The sequence below is a fragment of the Erigeron canadensis genome, chromosome 1, assembly GCF_010389155.1.
Source record: "Erigeron canadensis isolate Cc75 chromosome 1, C_canadensis_v1, whole genome shotgun sequence".
Classification (NCBI taxonomy): domain Eukaryota; kingdom Viridiplantae; phylum Streptophyta; class Magnoliopsida; order Asterales; family Asteraceae; genus Erigeron; species Erigeron canadensis.
In genome coordinates this window covers 37,372,186-37,386,613 of record NC_057761.1, presented here as the reverse complement: position 1 = coordinate 37,386,613, position 14,428 = coordinate 37,372,186, and the positions used below count along the sequence as shown (strand labels likewise).

Below are 14,428 nucleotides of genomic sequence, written 5' to 3'. Positions count from 1 at the left end.
ACAATGAATGGATGGTGATGAGTAGTCCTTCAATCTTTAACTTCTTCGATATCTTCAATTTTAAGCCAAGATGGTCATCTTTAATTTTTTGGAAGAAAATAATAAATGGGTTTTTGATTTAAGGGTACGTTTGGTAGGTAGAAATTATGAGAAATGAAATGAAACAGAGAAATGAAATGCAAAGAAATGAAATGGCTGAGAATTTATATAATATCCTTTGTTTGGTAAGAAATTAAAAAATTTAAATTATGTTGAATAAATAGTTACGAGTATTTACCAACAATTGTTTTCTATGTATCTATCTAGGGATGAGCACGGGTCCAGAACCAGCCCGGCCCGACCCGCCAATAACCGTGAACCGAAAGTGCCTAAAAATTGGAACCGAAAACCGGCCCGTTGACCCCCCAGGCGGGTCGGGCTCAGGTTTTTTACTTTTGACCCAACAATGTTGTTAAAAAACCTGTTGGGCTCCATTTACCTGTTGGGCTTCATTCACCTATTGGGCTACAGTCATTTGTTGAGTATAAATGCCTACCTGTTGGGCCATATTCTTTCAAATATAGACTAAAAATCATTATATCAAGAAGGCTGCATATATTGTAACATTACAGAAACAAATGCACGTCCAAAAGTCACAGAATAATACATTACAATATTACACGTAATGAGCTCATGCTCATCAGTCAGCAATGTCCAAAATGCACATCCAAACTTCCAGAAGTCACAACATCACAGAAAGCCTAGAAACTAAAGTTTAGCACTACATAAGTTGCCAATAAACATACATATTACATGCACTACATTAGCAAACTACATTGTATTAGTGCAACAATGTAGTGCAACAAAAATATTTCCAAAATATGTTCTTCAATCAAATTGTTATGGTGATATGGTCATCCTCCTAGCTTTTTCTTACATCTCTACAAACATACAAACAAATATATAAAACAAACATACATGTAAATTCAAATTGGATTTATGATTTAAATTACCTCTAATCACATCTTCATCCTTTTGCAAATCGACGATTTCATCATCCATGTTAACCACAACCTTGTTTTTAACACAATTTTGGGTGCATATCAAAGCTTCCATCAAAGAAGTGGACAGCCTAGTCCTATATGGATCCAAGATACGACCACTAGTACTAAATGCGGATTCGGAGGCCACGGTAGACACTTGTAGTGCTAAAATATCTACAATGTACATAGAAATTATAAACTAACAAAGTATACAATTATCATATTAAAAATTAAATAGAATTACCTTTCACCATCTTTGCTAAAGTGGGAAATCTTGGAGCATTAAGTTTCCACCAAAGTAGTATATCAAACCTGGGATGAAGTTCTTCACGTGGCTCGTTTAGATACTTCTCTAACTCGGTTGCAACTTTATATTACCCACCCTCTCTACCAAATAAGAAAGCATTCACAACTTTGCTTTGACTTGGTGCAACTTCATTTACCGGCTTCTTTGATGGAATTCTTGACCTTTCACCCTCTCTTGCTTTGTATTGAGCAAACAAGACCCCAAATGCCTTCTCGATGACACCTTTCTTATCGTCAACCATACAATCAAACTCAGCGTTCATAATTTCAGGTTTCCGATCATAAGACATCAAAATTTCAATCCCATTTCTAACGCTTTGCATATTCGTACAAGTATCTAAAATCAATGCAAAGTAAGTATACATGTTGAGATTCATGAAATCTCCCCAATACTTCTTAAACTTGTCCCTCATTTTACCAACCATGACACAAAACTTCACATCGTTTTCCCATTCCCGAAGATGAGAATCAACATCAATAACTTCCATAAAAAAAAACGGTGGGCAACCGGATAGGATGTCCCCGACACCAATTCCGTTGATTCTTTGAACTTCTCAAAGAACTTAACGAATATATCAATGACCAACCAATCTCAACCCTTAACCACATATTCCAAGTCACTTTCAAAACATGAATTTTTACGCTCATATATAGGAAATGCATTTTTCAACTGCCATGCCGTTTTCAACATATCTAAAGTGGAGTTCCATCTAGTTGGGCAATCTACACATAAGAGCCTCTTAGACTCACATTTTGCCACAATGATACATTCCTTAAAACTATGGATTCTTTGTGTGGAATTCTTGACATATCTAACGGCCGAAGGGACACCATCAATAGTTTTATGATGAAGAATCAATCCATCTTTCACAATCAAATTAAGTTTATGTGCCATACACCTAACTTGAAAGTGTTTCCCCTTGTCATACATTTCCGGCAACCTATCTTGCAAGTACTTAATGGCCCTATCATTAGTGGTGGCATTATCGACACTTATGGTCATCACATTTTTTAGTTTCCATTCACTAATGCAATCTAAGATCTCCCGCCCCATCTCATCACCTTTATGACTATGAACGACCCTAAAGTTAATGATTTTCTTATGTAGCACCCAATCGTCATCAACAAAGTGTGCGGTCAAGGCCATGTAATTCTTTCTTTGATTGGATAAAGTCCAAGTGTCGGTTGTCAAGTGAACACCTTGGTTAGTCTTGCTTAAAAAGTAAAATAATTTCTTTTTTTCTTCAAGAAAATATTATGTCACTCCATTTGAAGAGGTCCAACGAGAAGACAATTTGTAAACAGGGGACAATGACTCAACGAGCTCTATTATAGCCGGTTGTCTAATTAAAGAAAAAGGTAATTCGGTTAACACAAATAAGTTTAACACCGCCCTCAAAATTCTATCTTTCTTATACTCCCATTTTTTGACACTAGCACCTTCCCCGTCCCTCATTTTAGAAAAACAAATGTTACTTTGATTACTTGAAATAACATTATTCGGGTTTAAAGTACACTTTTTCATATGACGGTTTAAATTAGACGTACCATTTGTAGACCATTGAGCTCTATATGATGCTTGACAATAGATGCAACGACCTTTAAATAAACCGTCCTCAACATCGGTATACGGTTCAAAATGATCCCAACATCCTCAACATCCTGCCTTCAATTTACGCTTTCTTTGCGGGTTACTTTTTGAAACATAGATTCTCACTGGTTGACTCACATTCGCACCCCTTTTCCTTTTTATCTTTTTTTTTTTATGGCAGTTGATGGATTCTTGGTTGCAAGTACTTCCTCCCCCGATGATAAGTTTACCTCGTCTATGTGTTCATTACCATCCTAAATACAAACACAAATTCAAAAAAATATAAGTATGCTACGGTGTTCCGGAAAAAAAAATTTAATAAACTATTATGCATGGCTAATGGGTTGATGGCTACTAACAAATTAACAATAAGTTTTTAACTAATAAACCTAAACTACAATCTTTTTTTCTAAAAAAATATATATAATTTTTGGATCTTTATAGTTACCACCTCTACAAATAATACATTCATATTTCATAATCAGTTAAATAAACATGAAATATAATCATATAAATTATAAAATTTCGGATCTTATAATTAGGTTACAAAATTTTGAGACAAGATAATACTTACTATGGAAGATGATGATTGAGACATTGTTGTAACTTTAGAATCAAAAAATCTGATTAAACAAGAAGCATCAATCTTCAATATTTTCAGTTTTGAATTGTAAAGAAGAAGAAAAGTTTTTTTTGTTAACAATCTCAATGTAGGTAGGTTTCTTGTTTAGTGTGTGTCATGTAACGTAAGAAAAAAATAATGTTAATATCTTTACAAATTGGTTCTTCACGTGGCTCCTATATGTATCTATATTGTGTTGTACATTTTTTGGTGGACTTTTGCTCATCAAGCCCAAGTCTCTTTTAGAACTTATTACATAAACCCATATATTGAATTGTGTGGAATTCTGTCACGGGTTTTACCGGGTCAAACCGTCAAACCGCGGTTTCTAACTCTGACCGTCTCAAGAACCGAAAATCATCATTATCATGAACCATGAACCGGCCCGTTTAGGTGCCGGGGGGGTCGGGCACGGGTGGGTCAATCGCGGGTCACGGGTTTTCGGTCCAAATTCCCATCCCTATATCTATCTGATATCCTATACGAATCTCTCTATCACTATAGCATGCTATATTAGTATTAAATAGTGTATATCCAAGGTCGGCTTAACCTTTTTTGTGGTTCCAGAATTTTGGGGGCTTTTACCAGTCTCTTAAAAAACACTTTTCCGTTATTCAGGCTTGAAATCTATAAAACTAAATGTTGCACGCGATGTTTTAAACAAACTTTTTATTAGTAACAACCTAATTGGAAATGTCAAGTGAAGAAAAGTTATAGAAAATCTTCACACCATGATTCAAAAGAAGTTGTCTTGAAGAGAGGTTGCTCCCTTTTAAATATTACTAGCAAAAAATATTCAAACAATGCATCTAAAAGAGTTTGAAATACACAATATAAACAAACCTCATCTTTAGAAAAACAATCATTAATCGCACATAATAATCATTGAATATAATAAAGCATAAGTAACTTATTTTATTTTTATTGAATTAATATATTAACATAAAAAGGTGGAGGAATCGAGAGGGAAAAGATGGATGGCGGGAGAGTGAAGAGTGCAAATAACATGACCGACGTTTTTGGCTTTGTTGATCAAAACAACGACGTTTCCGACTTTATCATGTACAACTTTTTGTGTTTTGTTCAATTTTACAATTGTTTGTTTTATGTTTTTACTTAGGCGTCGTTCATGTCTCCCTTGATGAGAAGAAGGTGAAAACAAAAATATCGAGTGGGCTTGTTTTTTGGGGCCTTAGTGTATTGGGGGCTCTAGGTCGTCGCCTAAATCCACATAACTATTAAGCCGCCTCTGTGTATATCCATATCTATATTGGTCTCCTTCATCTATATCTATAATTATTTTACTCATCTATACATATACATACTCAATATATAATTACAGTCGGATCACCACCAAATTAATAATTCTAGATTATCGTTAAATAGATTTAAGATTTGCAACTTGCAAGACCACCCCCGTCGTACAGTCAGATCCCGACCCCCGACGCCACCACAGTCAGGCCCCACCGCCAGTCCACCGTCGCTGCTTGAGCGGAGGAAACCTCCTTCTCCACCATTGTACCACCGCCGCAAGAAACTTAACGCTCCAATTTATATGGTTGCAAAACAGATATCTAGTGGGGAAGAAGCAACGCAAATAGAAGAAAAAAAGAAAAAGAGCAGGAGAAAGATGAATAAGGCTTACACAATTGATTTCTCCGTATTTCCATTCCAAAGTGAAAGAAATGGGAGAAATGGTTTTACATGTAAATTTATTTCTCTGAGAATTTGCATTTCTCCGTGTTTTTATTTCTTGGCCAAACCAAACATGGTGGATGAAAAGGGTTTTCATATTTAGGTGTCCAGATAAATGATGAAATGATAATGTGTTGTTTTAGGAGTTTTATAGAGGTGATGGTTGTTTGGATTTGAGATCTTGGCTCAGTCGGTTCGCTCCGACGTTAAATAAATGGCTAAGTACTTAAGCATATATTGAGCTGGGCTAATAAAAATATGGAACTGAGACCACACATTCAGAAGGCTCCATCTTTGCAAGAAATAATTCACTCCCGGTCAAAGAAGTCAGCAGGAAACAAAGTTTAGATTAAATTCCCATGGACATGCCACGTGTTATCATGTGAGTGGTGGAGAAATTAATTCCCATTGACGGATAATGGTGGGACCTGCGTTGAATTCAATTCAATTGAAAATGAAATGTGCGTGCAAATATTACCAGTTTAACGGCCGTCAGGTTCTGTAGTGAAACTACTGCAATTTTGGTCCTTTTTTCTAACGGTCGTTAATTGGCTGCCAAGCCTTATTTTCAGAGCTGTTCAGGGCTAGAGGGTACTATGGTTTCGTATGCCCATATGTGAAAAACTTTATATGATACAACTCAATTTTTTTAAGAGTTTGGAACCTAGGCAAGTTAGTCGGCTCGGCTCATCCTTACGTTAATTTATATATTTAATAAAAATTTACAAATTAACAATTTGAGAAATTAAACTTTGAATCAAATTTATAACATACAATTCACCTAAAATAATATCTACATGCATTTTTTACACAAAAACTTCAATTATGCCATAATCTACCACATACGAAACAATTATATGCTTTATTAAATTTTTTTTAAGCAAAAATATATAGATTTTATGGGTTATAAAATAACAAAGAAAAAAGAAAAGAAAATATATCTTGAAATGTAGATGACTAGATGCCTCCGTGTATTTTCAAAGTCCTAGGCATGACTCATGAGGCATTTGTAGATCTTTTGTTTTTATGAGAATATTATTGGCTGTTAGGATGTTGGCTAAAAAGTAGGCATAGACATAGTATATACTGTAACTGTAATATCTTGGACTACAAGCATGTTGCCCTCAATATGTATTGTTGCTCTGGGCTTGAGCCCAGCTAGCCCATAGCCAAGGCCGGCACTGCTTCTTTTTACGTCTTCAGCCCATCCAACATGCTTTGACTTGAACTGCTTCATCTATATGCATCCAAATCACAGATATCAATCACCGAATTATCGATTTAGCTCGAAATGGTCACGTTTTCTCCAAGTACCTAGACAAAAACTTATGCAAGTACTAACTACTAAGTAACCATTTCAACATGATTTATGACTTAAGATGCAACTATGTAAAATTTGATTAATATCAACCCCGTTACCACGAGTCAAGCAACAGTGCCAAAGGAAAAACACCATTAGGCTCCCCTAACAAGTGGGGATTAATAGAGTGAATTTACACTGTACTTGACAAGATTATTCAAACCTCCTTTTCATTGGTAAAATCTGGGTGTCTCACCATTTGAATCACAGATCATTAAGGACGTATGTATAATGACTTAAGTTCATATATATGGGCTCTACTCTCAACATGATGTTGGTAATAATCAAGCTAAGTAATCATTCACGATACCTCATACCTCGTAACCGTAATACTTATGGTACTAGTAGTTTTGGCTTATTAGAGGAAAAATTTTTGGCGTGTGCATCTAAATGTGAGCAAAAGAGAAGGAAAGATGGGTGGAAATTTCGATGACAAAGAGGTGGATACATTATGTGCTAGCTATTTGTTAGGGCGAATATGAAGAAAATGGGACGATAAGGACTTTGGGTTGTGAACATCCATATATATCATGTAGGATGCATCAAGCTTTGTCCAATTTGCAGGCGTATTGGGTCGACAGTTTTGATTTTGATTTTAGTTAAAGTTGTAAGTACATATATTTGCAACGTGACATCATTTGATATCAGGAACGGTTTGGAACCTGTTATGGCCATGTTTAAATCAATTCTTTGAGTTTTATTGGGTATGTTTGGCAAGGACTTTTAAGCCGCTATTAGAAGCTTAAATCCCAAACTTTTAAAAATAAGCTCTCTTTTCAGAAATATAGCATATTAGTATGTATAAACTACACAGATGTTCGCGCGATGCAACGGTAATGGTGGTAACGACAAAGGTGTGGTGACGGAGATGTGCGGCGGTGGCGTGATGGTGAATGTAAATTAATTGATGTAAGAGGGGTTAATATGGTTCCTTAAGGTTTAGAGGATCTATGTTGTAATTTTTTTCATTAAGGGTATTATAGGTAAATAGATGAAGATATTTAAATTAGTGAATAAAGAAGATGGTAATATGGTCATTTCAAAATCTAAATTACTTAAAACGAGAGGGGTAGTTTGCTTTATAAAGTAATATAGATATAGATATAGATAAAACTTCATGTTTTATTTTTCCAGTAAGTTGAAAGAAAATAATGTATATAAATTTAACAAATCAAAGTAATATACAATATCATTTACAATAAATAAGCTAGTCTCTAGTCTCTACCTTTTACCTTCCACTAGAAATGGCTAAAATACTATGTTGGTTCATGCTATCAAAAGTACTTGAGTTTACATTGGTATTGGTTTCATTTGTGTGTTCAAAGTGATCATCATTTAGTTTTGAAAGTAAGTGCTCAGCTTCATCTTCATTTGAACTACTTTGTACCCATGGATGCTTTTGTATCATTGATGCCATTATTCCTCCAAGCTCCATAGCTACTTCTTTCATAGTAGGCCTTTCGTCTCCTCTAACACGTAAGCATCTTTCTGCAAGCCTTGAAACTTGGATGATCTCGTTAGGAACTTCGTTTAGCTGCAATTGTTGATCAAGAACATGGAATAGTCTCCCTTGTTTCAAAGAAGATATAAAATACATGGCTAAGTTCCTCTCTTCTTCTGGCCTGTCAAAGCTAAGAGCCTTTTTTGCTGTTAAGAGTTCCACCAGTACTACCCCAAAACTATAAACGTCGCTCTTATCTGTTAACTGATTCGTTTGCAAATATTCAGGATCTAAGTATCCTAGGGTCCCCTGCACTATAGTGGCCAACTCAATTTGATCCATAGGAACTAGCCTAGATGCTCCAAAATCAGCTACTTTTGCAACATAATCATCATCCAATAGTATATTCATCGGCTTGACATCTCGATGGATAATTGGGACAGACGCTGCAGAGTGCAAATATGAAAGTGCTTCAGCTGCTTCTGTTGCTATCCTTAACCGGATGTCCCATGTAATAGCCAACGTGTTGCCTTTTTCATGGATGTGATCTGAGAGCGTGCCATTTGGAATGAATTCATATACTAGTAAAGGAACTTCAGTTTCTAAACAACATCCAATCAGTTTCACCACATTTCTATGATTGATTTGAGAGAGGATAACGACTTCATTGATAAATTGCTCTATCTGGGCTTGCGTCTGATCTGCTAATTTCGACTTCTTAATGGCAACTACTCTGTTATCAGATAGAATTCCTTTATAGACCGTGCCATAGCCACCCTTGCCGATAATCCTGCTCTCATCATAGTTGTTTGTTGCTTTCTTAAGCTCTTCGATGGTGAAGACTTTTGCCCGATCATTAGAACTAATATCTCCAGAAATACGTTGCTGCAACATTAGTCCTCCATTTTGCTTAAAGAATTTTTCTCTAAGCATTACAAGCTTTCGCCTCTTGAGTCCAAAGTACAACCAGGTCACAAATACAAGCAGTAATATAGCAGCAGCTGAGGTACCTGCAACAAAAAAACATAACTTATTATATAAACTGGAAAAGAATAATTAAAAAAAAAAAGAGCTATCCCTTTATTTGCTTACCTACAACAACCTTTATAAGGGTTGATTGATCTTGAGTGCAACCTGTTCCATCTCTCCTACCATCTCCAGAGTAGCCCTTTCGACAAGAACATGTATAACTTCCTTCGGTATCAATGCATTCATGTTCACAATCATGATTTCCTCGTTCACACTCATTAATATCTACATATAGAGTAACAAAGGGTCAATGATTTATATCTATAAATGTAAGGAATCCAGAACCAAAATATGCAATTAGTGTATCTATATAGATGGATTGGTATTTGGGAGGATTTAAGACCTTCAGGTTTCAAATCTTGGTGTGAGCAAAATTTCTCCCAAAATAGAGACATAGGTTTTCCCATAATGAGTTTTCTTAGTAATTAGAGTTGATTTGCTGATTAAAAAAAAATGAAATAAGTACTTACTTTTGCAGTCATTTTCAATATAGGGATTGCCTTCATAACCTTCAACGCAGTTACAACGATATCCAGGACCGGCATAATCTTGATCACATTTGCTGTTTCCCTTGCATAGGAAGTTACTAGTGTTCTGACTTGCTACATCACAAGTCAAGTCACCAATTGCCCAGTCAAGTAACATGGGCATCTTTTCGACACTTCTAAAATCACGCAGATTACTGGTGGAAAAGTTAAATTTTCCTTCTTCAACGAAGAAACCATAGCTGCAAGGGTTGAAATTTATTATGTTCCTATGGTTATTAAAGCTACGTAGTGTTATGTTGTAAGATCTGATTCCTTCAGGCACTGATGCTTCACAACACCCGACTCCTGAACAAGATCCATTTGCAATAAGGCTATTTCTCCTGCATGTAGAAATACATCCAATGCCATCGGAGACATTCCCCCTTCTTCCACTAACACGGGCTTGTGTATCACACCCGATGGCTACAAATTTATTCTTGGTTGAGACTCTGAAATCCCTCAACCTCAACCATGCACGGATTCCGCCTGCTTGACCAGAAGTGTTATAGCAATCACGCGCTACAAATGCCATAATTTCCATTTCACTCTTGCTCGTTGACATATTTGATATCACAACATTGCCTGTTCCAAAGAACGGTATTGGCTCACCAGATGAGCGGTTACAAGTTACTAGGAAATCGGGACTGTAGTAGCATCCCGGACCTGATCCGAATGGGAATGTAATACTAACATTGCCACATGAACTCTCACAAGCTGGTACCTCTTGACCACTTGATGCCCCCAAATAAGCTGCAAAAACTACTATTAATGTTATTAGTAATAATTGTATATGCATAACTAGTTTCTTCTATGTTTTTTTTGGATTTATGAGAAAGGGTGTACTGATTAGAGATCTTATATATATGTTTGAACATTAACATTAAGACCTGTTCATATACTATGAAAAGTAATTATTGAGGACTTGGCTCCTAAACTTGCAATTTGACCACTAGTTAATTAATTGATGGTTGAAGAGGTCTTTGAACAGTTTGATCATGACCTGCCTTTTTGAACTATTACTAGTACTATATATTAATTTAATAGATAGATTATATCTTGGTTAATTTCTCGTTCAATTATGTAAGGGTGATGGGTACCTGTGCCGGATTTAGAAAATCGGATTAAAGTATGCAATATTCTTTTTCGGGATATGTTGTATTTAACGTGCATAAAAAAACTTGTACCTTCCATATTAAAAGTCCGTCCCCTGATTTTCATGGTAAATGTATAAACAATTTATGCACCTTAAATACAGCCCTAACAAACCTCTTCTTTTTAATATGTGTATACGGTGTGCACCTTTTATATTTACGCTATACTTTTTTTTAAACCGAAAAATTTAACATTGGTATTTTTTTGGAGAGTGTGCAAATGCATACTCTTTTTTTTTATATGAATCCGCTCTGATGGGTATGGGCAGTATATGTAATTTGAGCGGCACCAAAAGTGCGTATGCGTGTGGCACTGGCGTAGAAAATCACATGAATATGCCGATGGAGAGAAAAAAAAGTTGGCAAGCATTACTTGTGCATTAGTTTTTGACTTATAAAGTTTGACAAGTCGGGTCGAAACAAATGTCAAGTTTTAACAAGTTGGCAACCACCCCATCACCTTAAGTATTTGCATGCTGTCGGTATAAGTTAAAGCGAATATATATTTAATGCGTTAGTGTTAAAATCTGAACTTGTAAGCATAGTAACGGCAAATAGTCTTGTGATTTCTGATTGTAAACTTAAAAATTTTGAAGTCTTCATGTTAATTATAATAAATAATAAAAGTAATAGGAATTGAAGAGTTAAGGTAAAAGAAAAAAAACAATTATATTAATAAAAACGATAAATCAAATAAGTTTATAATGTGTTTTGTATCCATAAGCCAAGAATTAGAGTTTAACTCTAAGTCTAATAAAGAAATTGAATCTATATACAATTCAAAAACTGATTTAATAAAATAAATTAATTAAAAGAACACGTGTCAATCAAGGAGTACGCCCCCTGTTTTAGTTTATTGGTAGATACTTATTATTGATTTAATTTAATATGAATTTTAAAAAATATTTTCAATATAAAAGGTTTTAACGATTTTATAACTTTAGACACAATACTATGAAAATTTAACCTTTTCCTTTTACATTGTTCACATTGAATCGTGTGAACAAAGATATGGTTATATGAAATAATTAATTTTATAAATGTCTAACTAAGGTCAAATTCAATCTTAATTAAGTAGCTAGCGACTTGTGACGTTTATTGTCATGTATGTTAATTAAGTACTAATTTAGAAATAATCAAATGTTGGATAGTCCCATTTTATATTTAGTGGCCCTCTAGAAAGTAAATTTGCCAAAATTGACTTGAAATCGTCTGTTAATACGTATGCTTCAAATTAAACTTAAACAACCTTTAACTTATTCAACATTTTTTCCTGTCTTCAATAAAATATAATCTAAACGTTTGTACGTTCATCCCTATAGAAATTATAATAACAATAAAATTTAATCTAAAACATCTTGTTTAATAAAATTTATTTATTATTGATTTTTTTTATGTATAAATATTAATTAATTAGTGATTTAGGTATATTTAATATTTTAATATTTAGGTTGGGTAAATTTGATATTTTTAATATGAAATAGGTATATTTGATATTTGTATTATTTAATAAGGGTAAATATAAAATTCACTCAATAATAACAATGAATAAATCTAATTCGCATCCTCATATATGAATCCATGTGGGTGGTTTATACAATTATACTTATATTTATTATGCTCAAACTTTTTTTTTTCTTCCATTAATTATACAATGATTACCAACAAATGTTCAATATCTTTAAATATTACATTAGCTTCTTCCTTTAATTTAAAAAGTGGACAAATAGAAATGAAAAAAATAATCGGAGACTGAACATAAAGAAAGCAAAAATTTTGAATTCTTTATTTTGTATTTAGTATTTACCGTGCATCAATCACGTAAAGTGGGCCTTGAAAACAAAATTAGTGTGATAGCTCGATGGACTTCCTTTTCTTCTCACGGGCCAGAAGATATCAAATTTGTATGACTTTGTGCTGACAAAGTTGGGCTCTAATAAAGGTGTGTGTAATGTGCAATTGATTCGATCACAAACTTGTATTGGCCCATCAACAATCCTGAGGCTTATATATTGTTGTGGTAAGTAATTAATCCTCAAATTTGGTCAAATGTAACGATAACATATATGAGAGATGTCTTAGCAGGCTGATGAAGCAGATATCACTTTGTTTATAGTCGATAATATTGGCCCCAGAGACATTCGACAATTTTATGTATTTTTGCTTTCTTGCTTTGAAACAAAGAAATGACCAGGCGAAGTTCATGTTAAATTTCTTTAATCGCAAACAATAATGATGGTCCTAGAATGCACTGCTTGTGTTTTAGTTAACTAACTTGTAAAGTAAATACGAAAGAACAAGAATAGAGATGAGAAGTAAAGAACTTTGTTTAGTTATATGTATATCAAACTAAACGATGAAAACATGAATGGTTGTTTGACAACAACAATAAACAGAAAATGTATGTTAAGTTTTTGAACACACAAAAACTTAACAAATTTTACTTAGAGAGAATAAAGTAAAACAGTGGAACACACCAACTGGTGTGGTGGCTAGGTCAAGTGATTCCTTTTATAGGCAGATAAGGAATCACATGACTACCCTAGTAGATGTTGACACATGAAGGTTGTCAACTATCTATTGGTGGATCATTCAGATCTGCAGAAGCCTCTTTTATTCATCTTGTTTATTTCCAAAAACGGTATGAAAGAGAAACTTCACTGCATTGAATTAGTACAAGGTCACATGTCTTTGTCTTGATCTTTCAACACGTGTCCTTGGGACCATTCTTCTAATCTTCAAATTCCTGCTCATATTTGACTAACAAATACTGGACCGTGAGTCATTGAACATATCCTTTAGACTTTGAAGATCGATTATGCTTGCAGATGTATGAGCTCGCTGACAGCTCGCTGAATGAGCCACTCGCTGAGTCCCTCAGCGAATCCCTGATCTAACAATCTCCCCCTATTCGCTGAGGAGACTTAGCTGAATAGAGGGCTTGCACTAACAAACATTTGACAAGGGATTTTTGATACAATGCTGATTTTATATATGAGAAACAAGTTACAAGTACATCAAAGTAGACAAGTTACAAGTATAAAACTACTCCCACACAGATTCTTGTTTTGCTTCTATGAACGCCTTGTCTTTTTGTCTCTCGGACTTCATTAGCTCTTCATCAATCAGCTGAATGAATCTTGGATTGTTTGAAGTCCTCGAGCAGTATTTCCTTAACTTTACAAGAAATCCAGAGGGAGCAGCAGAGAGTTCACTGGTCCTAAAAAAGAGCTCATGACCATGAACATTTGTGAAGCAAAATCCTCCCAAATCTTCACTGTACAACCCTTCCACAAAAAGAAGTCTTGAAGGCATGCGAAGGTTGAGTGAAGATTCCTCCCCAATGTCAGATTTTGACAAAGTTCTAAGCATGGTGGGGAGTGAGGATGTAACTTGCCCAGAAGCTGTCCTCTTGACACCGCTTCTGGGTTGCTGAGAGGGAGGAGAGTATGGATGTCTGGCAGCACTGAGCAAGGAGTCTTCAACTTTGTATTTCTTTTCCATCCTCCTTGTCTGCTTGATTTGATCACCAGCCATCTTTATGAGTGGATCAAAGACCGGTGTTTTGTTGTCGTTGATGAGCTTATAGATCTCGATCCACTCAGTGGGCCCAAGGGTGTCAGATTTGACATTTTTAAGAGTGAATACCCTGGGCACACCTTTCCTCTGAACTTGAAGATTCAT

General features: G+C 34.9%; 1 protein-coding gene across 1 annotated transcript; it reads right to left on the bottom strand.

Annotated features, from left to right (window-relative positions):
- Window positions 1-7,824: 7,824 nt before the first annotated feature.
- Window positions 7,825-10,389, bottom strand: LOC122585818 (putative wall-associated receptor kinase-like 16). Its single transcript, XM_043757942.1, has 3 exons — window positions 9,537-10,389; window positions 9,130-9,291; window positions 7,825-9,047 (listed from the first exon to the last, which is right to left on the bottom strand). Exons 1-3 carry the CDS (start codon window positions 10,387-10,389, stop codon window positions 7,825-7,827), a joined length of 2,238 nt encoding a protein of 745 aa, XP_043613877.1.
- Between the last annotated feature and the right edge of the window lie 4,039 nt (window positions 10,390-14,428).